Genomic DNA, 12,132 nt, shown 5'->3' with positions numbered 1-12,132 from the left:
TTTGTATTAAATATATAGGTGAATAGAAGGAATTTAAAATTATTTAGAATAGAATACAAAAATTTATAAAAAAGTCACTACAAGAAAGTTGTCATATAGTGACACACTCTATAGTGATACGATACGTGTTCCTAAAAACTAGTTTTACCCACATAATAAATATAATATATGTTGATATATTGTTAAAAAGTATGAGTATCGGCTATAGTGACACACAAAATATGTTGTAAAATCTCATTCAAAATCAACACTAAAATTGTATGTAACTATATGTCAAATAGATGTATACCTACATATATTGTACTTATAATGACACTTTTTGTATGTCACTATATGTAACATTTCTTGTAATGAGCATATAAGAAAGCAATAAAAAATTTGAATTTATATAATGATGAGAATAGTTAGAGATTGATTTCACTAATCTTTCCTATGACACCCTTTACCTTGTATATTATAACATGTAAATAATATGAAACTAAATCACCTCATATGAAATAATTAAACTAAAAAATCAATACAAGTAGAGAGAATAACATTGTTTATGTAAACTAAACTTAATGGAATAACATAATTACAAAGGAATTAAAACCAAAGTTCTCAAATTCAATAACATGAAGCAAATCTTAACTAGTCCTAACTAAGCCCCGATGTCACATGTTTTATTAGAGCAAACCCAACATTGAATCCTAAACCTTATAACCAACATCTTAACCTCATGTTGATAATTACCTGCATAACAACCAAAGAAAAACAACATAAAAGAAAAAGGACTAAGAAATATTTCATTCTGACTCACAGTGCAGGATGCAAATCGGTTAGGCAAACACAAACAACACATACAATAAGATATATCATATACAGATAAACATTATCCTAATAATTGTTTAGTCATAACATACACCAATAATATCATCATCATACTTTATTCATTCATAGTGTAATAAAAAACAACATATTAGATTATAATGCATTATGCAATGGACACGGACTACATGTTAACATGCATGTGTCACCAATAAATGCATCACACTTATGCATTGCCGTTTGCAATACACGTAAAGTAGCCTAGGAGTACATGTTGAGTCACATCCTCTACGCACTCTCATTAGGAGGACATATTACCAGGATTTGGTCAGGATAGTTGAGTCGTGCTAGATACATCCTATACATACAAAGGGTGAGACTGTGACTTTCAAACCAAGCCATCTCTAAGGACTAATGCATAAACTTTTACACAAGGGGGTCTTCCCTGGTAGTGTATTCCATATCGTATCCTTAAAAACACTTTTATCCATGTCAAACAGACTTTCACTATTAAAAATTTTAGAATTACAAACGACCAAAATCCGTGGGTAACCCAAAAAATTCGTGGGTAACACTTTGTTTCTGACGAATTACAGAAGGCAATAATCTATCGGTAAATTGCTCTATGAAACATTTATTGACAGATATATCCATGGGTATTTTTGTGGGTATTGTTGATAATTTTTTTAAACATCATTTTGAAAGTGTATTAAATAACATCCTTGTTTAGTGCAACACCCCTAAGATTTGACCTCTCAACGACTCCACTCCACAACACTTCACGTAACTCCTCATTGGTCAGAACCCTTCATCGGTCAGAACCCTCTGTGAGTAGCCCTTTCTGAGATGTTCGTCCGCTTTTAGGATCAAAGACCGATCCCACAAATCAACATAAGGCTTTTCAGCGTGCTTTATCGTCACTCGCACATTTTCTGGAAACTTCCTAGAAGGTCATCTATCCCTAAATTACTCCACATAAAAGTATAAAGACCCGCCATGGTCCCTACACTTAGTGGAATCACACTAAAAACAGTGAACTAAGATAAATAATAAAATTTGATAACTCATAAATACAAAAACATGGAAAATATATAAGAATAATTGAGTTTTTAAATATTAGGTATTTATACAGTTATCTAAAACTAATATCTCCTAGTGCTGGTCAAGCACAAAACTGTTACCCAAGGTGGTAACTCTGATACTAGGAACCAAAAAAATTCCACTTCTAGTAGCGGACGCAGCCAACAGCTCCAACCTAGCCCTGATCTAAACATGCTTAATTGTGAAGTTCTTATGGATTAAGTTATCGAAAAGTAGATTCATCTTATTGGTATAGATAGTACAAATTAATTTCTTTAAGTCATTCTCAACTATACAATCTAACACTTGTACAATCTGTAGATCCCTCTCATTTTGGTATATTTCACAAGTTACAATATAATATAATACTATAATTTTTATGTAAATTATAAAATATTAGTATTTTAGTCTATGTATTTCATAAGTTACATTTTTATTATATATAATTAAAATTTATAATAAGTTATACATAAATAAATAGTATACTTAAATCAATAAATCATATTTAAAATTTGTATAAATCAATAAATTTGTATTAAAATTAGTAATTAATCAAAGAATAATTAACTTCTATATATAAAGCACAAATGTCTTTCTTATGCCACAACATTTTTAGAAACTTTTCTTTGACTAGAAGAGTTTTATATATTTTAATTTTTTTTATCTAATTTAGTTTTTATTTATCATAATTACTTATAAATTAATTTTATTAATTTTAAAATAAATTATTAATAAAAAATAATTACCCACAAATACATCTGTCACTAATTACCCACAGATACATCCGTGGGTAATTTCGTGGGTATTATTGATAATATATTTAAAAAGTTATTTCAAAATTATATTAAATAACAACCTTGTTTAATACAATACCCCTTAGATTTGACCTCTCAACGGCTCTGCTCCACGACACTTCACACTAACCTCAATATTTTTTTTAAAAATCTATATTCATATTTAAAATTTTAATAAATATATATTAAATTAAAATTATTAGTAACTAATCAAAGAATAATTAAATTTTGTATATAAAGCATAAATGTCTTTCTTGTATACCATAACATTTTTAGAGACTTTTCTTTGACTAAAAGAATTTTATATATTTTTTAACTTGTTATTTAATTTAGTTTTTATTTATCATAATTAATTATGAATTTATTTTATTATTTTAAAAATAAATTATTAATAAAAATAATTATCTACTGATATATCCGTCGATAATTACTTACAGATATATCTGTGGGTATTATTGATAATATTTTTAAAAAATCATTTCAAAATTATATTAAATAACAACTTTGTTTAGTGCAACAACCTTTAGATTTGATCTCTTAATGGTAGCGACCCATCACACTAACCTCAATCTTTTTTATAAAAAAAAACAATCTATATTCATATATTTTATTATTAGATCAATTCAATTATTTTTTACACTACAAATATTGTTTTATTAAAAATAATATCATTCAAAATTGGTAAAATTATTATAAATGTTAAGAAATTACCTTTTAATTTTAGACTATCATGCATCAATGTCATTTCACTAATTATATATTTCTCAATTTAAATAAAATTAACTATACATAATATTAAATTATATTGATAGTAAATTATTATTTTATACTATCATTTAATTATAAATTATAAATTATATATATATATATATATATAATAGTTGGTATGGAAAATTAATTAGCATGATAAAATTAGTTAAGTATTTAAGAATTTAATTTATTAATTTTTTATCATTATATTTTTTAAAGTTACCGACAAACTATTTTGCATTTTCGACGAACAACATTTTAGACAGATAATCCGTGGGATAAATCTGTCTGAAACATCATAATTTTTCTATGAAAAAAATCCATGGGTTACATCCATATGAAATTTTGGATGGAAAAAATATGTGGGTAATATTTGTTGAAATTGTTTATGTTTCAGACGAATACATATTCATCAAAAAAATCCGTCAATAATGTCATTTTTTAGACAAATATTTATCCGTGAGAAAAAGTCTGTCAGTAATGGTTTTTTTTATTTATAGTTTTTATACATAACATTCCATATCATTTCATGATCTCATCATCACATTTTCTCATATCACATACTCATTAAGTTTTCACATATAGTAATTAATAGATTCAGTGGGAGTTATCAACATAAATTAATACGATGATTACAAATGTTCACAAATCAACCACAATAATTACACAACATCATAACTTATTAACAATTATTTTCTCTCATGATTTATCTATCCTAAACATTGACAAAGGTACCTTAAATCATTGTAAGGTCAAATACTTAAAAGGTAAATCCATTCATCATTACTATTCAAAATTGCATTTCCACAACTTAATCTTCTAAGACATCGTGTAGTTCAAATACTTCATCTAGAGTTATATATATGCTATCAAGTTGATCTTAATCTTCTTAGAAAGCTAAAACAATTATCTCCAACTTTTATGTTGACCTCAAGAGTTAATTTTGTCATCTATTATTTTTAAAATATACAAAATCGCAACTTTTTAGTCTACCTTTCGTTCACTAATTTAATCATAACCTGACTAATAGATCTCATTTTTAGGTGATTCCAACGACATTTGAAAGCTAAAATATAAGGCTACAACTCTTATGAGACATTACAGGCTAATTTGGTCATTTGGGACGCTTGCATGGACGTGCAAATGGGTGCATGCCCGTGCCAGTTGTGATTCAGCACTGTGCTTTTTAACATATCGGTCGAATGGGCATGCAACAAAGTGCACAAGCACACCAATCGCTGCCCTGGGGTGAAATTCACTGCAACGAAGTGTAAAAATTGCACATGACAAACCTAAAACCCCAAAACTCCAAGCCAATTGGTAAAAATCATGATAAAGCTTAATATTACTCTATTATACCATCAATTACTCAAATCCAACCTCAATTTCATAATCTAATTACATATTATTATTAATTACTCACACAATAACCATTTAGGGTTTCTATATGAACCCACAGGAATACCAAAACATACAATTTCAAGTTCATTTTTAAAACTTACCGACAAATACATACAATTTACATCAAATAGAACATACAAGGAAAAATAGGGAAGACAAATATATTTGGAAAAAATCCCTTATACTTAGACATACAACAGAGATGGGATTGGAGATCAATCCCATTATTCAGCGAACAATCTCTCATCTAGAGAGAGATTTCTCACTCCCTCTTATTACCTTGGTAAGCAGAAGAAGACGGATGTGGAATTTTGGGATAATTTCCTTCTTATTCCTATTCTTTGAGCTTTGAACATAAAACAAAACGCTATGAAAAACATAAAATAAAGAAGTGTAAAAAGAAAATCTTTTAAAATATTAATTCCTTCTTAACCCTCCAATTAAAATATATTAATTATAGTTACAAATCTCTTCCCTCTTATTTAATAAGTAAAACATTTAATTAAAAACCTTATATTAAGATTCCAAAACATATCAAATAATTAAAGTAAACATTAAAGAAATTCATTAATTAAAAAAAATATCAAAAATATTTATTAAATACTTATTTTATATTTTTTTAATGAAAAACAGGGTGTTACATTCCCATATAAATCCTTCTTAATTTTCATTTAATATTAGAATATATATAATTAATTCAATAATCTAGGTTTTTAATTGAAATCTCAATTAATTCCTTGGTGAAGTTTATTAAACAATCACGCCTTAAAGTAAAGAATCAAAAGTCGACAGATAAGATTTATCTTAATTCCTCGATAATAAATGTTATCATCATTTTAATTAGATCATAATTTTAAAAGGGTTCCCAATTTTAGTTAAAATTATGAAATCATGTATTAGCCAAGGCACATATTAAGAACAAAGTAAAAACGATTAATTGAATAAAATCAATATATTGAATGAGAATAAGGAAAATTACACGAGTATAATAACTACATTAATCTCCAACGATAGAGAATTTAACTACTCGTGACTAAGGATTATACAATAGAAAAAAGTAGGGATGGCAAAGTGGGCCATGGCCCGCGGGCCGGCCCGTTGGCCCGCCAAAAATTGGCAGGCCGGGCCAACTATTTCAACCCGCCAACCCGTCAAGCCCGCCCCCGCCAAGCCCGCCAACCTGCCAACCCGCCGGGCCAAATAGCGGGCCGGCCCGCCACAACCCGCCGGCCCGCATATATATATTTTTTTAATTTAATTATTTTTATGTTTATTTTATTTTGATGTAGAAGATGAGGATGAAGATGATTAAGAAAAAAAATAGAGACAACTTCTTTCAAGAGAGCTTCTAATATTCTTAAAATAAAAATTTAAAGTTAATTAATTGTATTTAAACTTGTTTTGTGGACTATCAAAAAATTTAGTTTATAAATAATTTGTAAGTTTATAATTTGGTTTTGATTTTGGTGTAAATGGACTAATTTCTATTTGATTTTGTTTTAAGTTTGTAATTTTTTTTTGTTGAACATATATTATGTACAATATGTATGCATTTTTAATTTTATATGGTTATATTTATTTATTTGTAGCAATTTTTTTTATTTGACCATAAAATATTTTTTTTCCATTTTTTTATTTTTATTTTTTGTAAGCGGGCTGGCGATCTTAGGCGGGGCGGGCCAGCATCTCCAGCCCGTTTTACATTGGCGGGCCGGCCCGCCCCACCCCATTTTTGGCGGGCCAATGGCAGGCCGGGCCAAAACGGGCCGGGCTGGCCCATTTTGCCATCCCTAGAAAAAAGACCTTTGACCTATGAGCATAGAATATATTAATAATTGCCTAAATTGAATGAAATGTGTATCCGTATTAGGAAGTTATAAGGAAATCAATCCAAAATTTATAATTATGAATGAAGAGTTGTGAATGAGTAATCATGAATTAAGAGTCATGAATGAATAGTCCTAAACAAAGAGTTGTACATGAAAAGACATGAATAAATAAATAAATGGTCATTTCATCCTCTATAATTAGGGAGTATTGATGAGATTAGTCGCCTACTGTGAGGGGTTATCACCAAGAGGGGGTCACCATTCATTGAGAGAGAAAGGGATCTTTAGCCAATGAGAGAAAAGAGGTCACACCTATGTGAGAGGAGTGTTTTTGTAATGAGAAGGTTTTTCAAATTTGTTCAAAAAACCTTGTAATATATTTAAATGAATAAATATTAGACAAGAGGTATCGAACAACGTTAAACTCATGTCTTCGTCATTTTATATTTATATAGTATTTGTGTATGTCTGTACTTTGATACTCATTATGCTAGAAGGAGATTTCCCCCAACATTTGTATTCTCTCAGATCTTCAATTTTAATTATATATTTTATTTGAGTTATGTACAGTGATACATGTTTATAAAAAAATATTCAAATTTCACATTGAATATATAGATAAAGCAATTTAGATAATGTATTTAAATAAAGACAATTCTTCTGTTATAATCGATTTTATAAGATTAAATTGTACTCAAATTTAAACTCTTTTTAAGAACATGAATCGGGAATTCGCCCCCCCCCCCCCCCAAATAATTAGTAGCAGATTGTGCCCACACTTTGAGCTTTTTTTTTTTTTTTTTTCGAGAGCCAGCAAAGTTTGAGACTCATTCACAAAGTTTGGCTTATCCATCACTTGTAATAACATGGTTGCTATGAATGTTCATTCTTTTGCTTCGATATGCCTAATGAGCCAGTGATCTTGCTTGTACTGTTTTCCACATGCTATTGAGTTTTTCTTTTTGTGGAGTTGTTAATTACCTCTTTCCATTCAGCAAAAAGTTAAAAAAAAAGGGGATGATTTTTAAAATCTTTGCGATTAAAATGTTTGACCCCTATATAGAATTTCAACGATTTTCTTATTATTCATGTTAAAGTCTAAAATATAAGATTTACCTCTCTAAAAAAAGGTTATATGAATTGATAACGCTTAATTAAATTTCGTAAAATATGAAAAATTATATTTTATATATGCAACAAACTGGTATGTACGATAAATTAGTTTACTTTTATAATAACAACGTTTAGTCGGTGCACAGAATTAAATATTTATTATATATAACTAAATTTAAAATTAAATTATGTAATACTATGTTTAAACATATTAGTAATATTTAAAAATTGAATAAATAGATATTTTAAATATATAATTATATTTTAGATTTGATACATCATTTATATTAATTGTAGTATAAAGTCATTTGTATTTATTAATAATTTATTTTAAAATATTAAAATTTAATTTATAAATAATTATAATAAATAAAAATCAAATTAGATATAAAATTAAAATTTCTTAAAAACCCTTTCATCAAAAATAATTTCTCTAAGAACATTTTCACGCTAGCAAGTCGTTTATATTTTATATATAGGGCTTAATTACTTTAAAGATTAAACCAACTATAATTTTTAAATTTTAATTTGTTGATAATTAATGTAAATTTTTTTATATACCGAGAGTTTATAGAAATTAAAACCAACAGAAATACTAATTAAAAGCAGTATTTAAACAAAACTGAAAAACTAGTTCCATTTCTTGCATTAATATAATCGATCAACAAACGATAATACCGATATCTTCATTGAACAGAAACATTTACTAGATAGAGTACACGAGAGGAGTACGAAAGGATCATGCAAACACAATTGAATTTAAGATACTTTATTGTTCGAGGATTTAGCTAGGGCATTATGATCTCATGGAGTTGGAATTGGCTTGTTAATTGGCAATGGTGGTAGAAATGGTTTCTTCAATTTGGGGTGAAGTGGTAGTTTAGGAAAAGGCTTTTTGAAGAAAGGCTTTGGTTTTAGAAATTCCTCTGATTCAACACCAGGGATAGGCTTGTCCCCTAAAATTGGTTTTGGTATAGGTTTAACAAAGGGAACAACCTTTGGTACAGGCTTCAAGATAGGAATTGGCTTAACAATGGGAACAACCTTTGGCACAGGCTTCAAAATAGGAATTGGCTTAACAATGGGTACAGGTTTCAAAATAGGAATTGGCTTAACAATGGGTACAGGTTTCAAAATAGGAATTGGCTTAACAATGGGAATAACCTTTGGTACAGGTTTCAAAATAGGAATTGGCTTAACAATGGGAACAACCTTTGGTACAGGTTTCAAAATAGGAATTGGCTTAACAATGGGAACAACCTTTGGTACAGGTTTAACAATAGGAATTACCTTTGGTACAGGCTTAATAATAGGAATTGGTTTAACAAAAGGAACTGGTTTTGGAAAAAACCCTTTGAATTTTTCTTCTTCATTAGGAATTGGTTTGAGAATGGGAACTGTCTTTGGAACTGGCTTAACAATAGGAATTACCTTTGGAACTGGTTTAACAATGGGAATTACCTTTGGTTCAGGCTTATAAACTGGAATAGGGATAGGTTTAACAACAGGGATCACCTTTGGAACAGGCTTGATTATAGGAATTATCTTTGGAACAGGCTTAATTATAGGAATTGGCTTTGGAATAAATTTGAATTTTGCTTCTTCGTCGTGTCCTTTTAGATTTGGTTTTACTAACTCTTCGTTTATAGCATTCCCATTGGTGTTCACTTCATTCCCTACATAACAAAATAAAATAAATAAAGTAAACACAATTAAAATTTATGTTATAGCTAGTACATTTGAACCTTTCAAATAAATGGATAAAACCTTCCATGCATGTTATGTTATATATAAAATCTTTCAACGTACTCTTAATATTGTCCAATAACATGTAAACGTGTGTATTTACTTGCCACATCATTTAATGAGTATTTTTCTTTTTTGATAATATCAAGTATGATCTAGCTAGGAACTTAATTCAATAACTTATTTTGATTTTTAACTTTTAACTTCACTGTTTTCCTTTTCTTTTTTATTTATTCAAACATTGTCTCTCTCCTCTTGAATCCATAAAAAATATCAAAAAATATAATAACTGAATTCTTTTAAATAACTATTTTTAAAATTTTTTTTAAATATTCACAAAATAGCAATCAATAAAATTATTTTGATTGCTTAAATTTATATTAAATTATATATATATATATATATATATATATATTATTATAATGATGTGGCCAGTGCATACACACATGCATATTAGTGATTAGAGAAAGTTTAGAAACACTGAATCAACAAGCAAAAATAAATAAAATTCATGGCCAATCATAATAGCTATATAATAATACCACTATTGCAAAATGACCATAACTAGTTGACCATGGAGGGACGGTATCTTTGACTGAATTATTAAATGCACCATTCTTTGACTGAATTATTCATGTGTGTTTGTGAAGGTTCCATTTTTTCCTTCGAACATAGGCTACCGACATATCACATACATACACTACTCATTAATAATTTTCATTTCTAAGTATATTCATGTCAAGTATATATGAATTATACGTAGGTACTACTACCATCAGGTATACACATATTAAGTAGCAAAATTACTAATTATATATACTTTTGCTCTTAGGAAACATTTTGAAATTATCCTATATTAAAATAAATATTAACCACGCTCTATTTAATACTTTCTTTTTAATATTTTTTATCATGGGTTAAAATTTTAAAATTTATTTAAAATCACAAATTTTGTATATCTTACATTGATCTCATTTAATAATAATAATAATCATAATAAAACCATCTCATTTAATAACTTTCAAGTAGAAAAATAGTATAACAAGATAGAGTTAGGAGTATAATTAACATTTTCCTTAATTTAATAATTTTTTAGTCTTTAGAAATGACGTACTTTTAGCCTCTTACAAGAATTATACTGTTCTGTCAAATGCAAATATAAAAATGAATAAAATTTCATTAACTATCGACACAAAAAGAAACATCATATCGAAAGTATATAAAAGCCTAACAAACTATACGTGAATAATATTTGCATGAGCCACAAACCTGAAGTTTCAGTTGTGGCCGAAACAAAAGGAGCATGACTGAAGCTAGCAAGCAGCACCCAAATGCACAAAAGTGTGCATTGCAAAGTGGAAGATTTTCTCATTGAGAAAAACAACTAGGCCACACTAATCAAAGCTGAAAAGAGAAATGATGAAGGCTTGAGTAGCACTTGACCCTTACTCCCACTATTTATAATACCTAGCTCAATACTAACTGTGCATTAAGTGTTACCTGTTTTGAAATGTACTACTACGAGATTTTGGATTTGGTTAGGGTTTATTATTGGGTAGTTGGAAGTGTGGTTAGAGAGATCAAGTTTAACACCGATATTGTTGCTGAGATTATTGATACTCCAGCTCCATTAAATGAGCCTCCCATGTTAGGTGTTTCTTTTCTTTAGGTTGCTTATCGAACTAGAGAACCTAAGTTTCAAATGTAGTCATTGTACATATCATTATGTGTAAGGAAAGGATGGTAAAGGTTGTATAATGATAGGTGAACTGCATCCATCGATGACACCAAATTGAGAATACTAATTAAAATCTGAATATATGTGTGAGGATTTTTCTCCTATGCAATAATCCAAGATCATCTTTTACGGCCCAGTAACGATGGCAATTAATTATCCATTAATTCCTGTATGTCGTTAGTCTTCACCCATATAACTTGGTACTTTTCAGTACATATTGGAGCCAGTCTTTGCAAAAAGAAGTTATTTGATTACCTTCAGCTGTCCACGACCCAAACTAAAAAATATCTACATGACATAGGTTAACAAAAATTATTTACAAAAATAAATTAATGACACTAAATTATATATCATGTAAAGATTAACAGAAAATAAATCAAACCTCTTTATTAGTAGTTGTAAGACCTATCCTGACACAGAGAGTTGATTTAGTGCATTCAAAATCAATTTTTCATAATATTAAAATAATATTTACTCACATTCACATCCGGCCAGCAGAAATTAACTTTCAATTGTCAGTTTTAAGATATTAGACAAATCATATCCACGAGCTCAAAAAAGGAAAATAAGAGAGATTTTGATGGTTGTCTTTCATTATAAGAAAACAACAAGGATCATATTGTGTAATAATAACATAATATATATATATATATATATATATATATATATATATATATATAGCGAGAGAGAGATCCACTTACTTCAAGAGTAATTCTGTTAGGCTTACTCCACTCAATAAATCATATTCTACATTAAATTTTAACAATTCAATAGTTGAATAATAAATTTTTAATACATAGATTAAATCTTAATTAAAATTTTTAAAAAATTTGAAGACCATATAATATTTCGTTTTATAAATTCAAATAGATGG

At 28.3% G+C, this 12,132-nt stretch overlaps 1 protein-coding gene across 5 annotated transcripts; it reads right to left on the bottom strand.

Annotated features, from left to right (window-relative positions):
- Positions 1–8,385: 8,385 nt before the first annotated feature.
- Positions 8,386–10,964, bottom strand: LOC109798753 (uncharacterized). Of its 5 annotated transcripts, none has more exons than XM_083061908.1 (3): positions 10,790–10,964; positions 8,902–9,450; positions 8,386–8,865 (listed from the first exon to the last, which is right to left on the bottom strand). In XM_083061908.1, the coding sequence occupies exons 1-3, from the start codon at positions 10,890–10,892 to the stop codon at positions 8,579–8,581; spliced, it is 939 nt and encodes a 312-aa protein (XP_082918034.1). In that variant the 5' UTR covers positions 10,893–10,964; the 3' UTR covers positions 8,386–8,578. The 5 variants fall into 5 exon arrangements, with proteins under 5 accessions (XP_082918034.1, XP_082918035.1, XP_082918036.1 ...); XM_083061909.1 differs by having other exon boundaries at positions 8,950–9,450; XM_083061910.1 differs by having other exon boundaries at positions 8,386–8,901; positions 8,998–9,450.
- Positions 10,965–12,132: the final 1,168 nt, after the last annotated feature.

Source organism: Cajanus cajan, chromosome 8 (assembly GCF_000230855.2).
Source record: "Cajanus cajan strain Asha chromosome 8, NIPB_CcT2T_4, whole genome shotgun sequence".
Classification (NCBI taxonomy): Eukaryota; Viridiplantae; Streptophyta; class Magnoliopsida; order Fabales; family Fabaceae; genus Cajanus; species Cajanus cajan.
Note: the sequence above shows the minus strand (reverse complement) of the source record. Positions and strands in the feature narration are given on the sequence as shown.

Coding starts and splice junctions, on each gene's coding strand:
- LOC109798753 (XM_020359139.3), bottom strand. CDS start 10,892: ATGAGAAAATCTTCCACTTTGCAATGCACACTTTTGTGCATTTGGGTG. Junction 9,451..10,789: donor GGCCACAACTGAAACTTCAG/GTTTGTGGCTCA, acceptor TTTGTTATGTAG/GGAATGAAGTGAACACCAAT.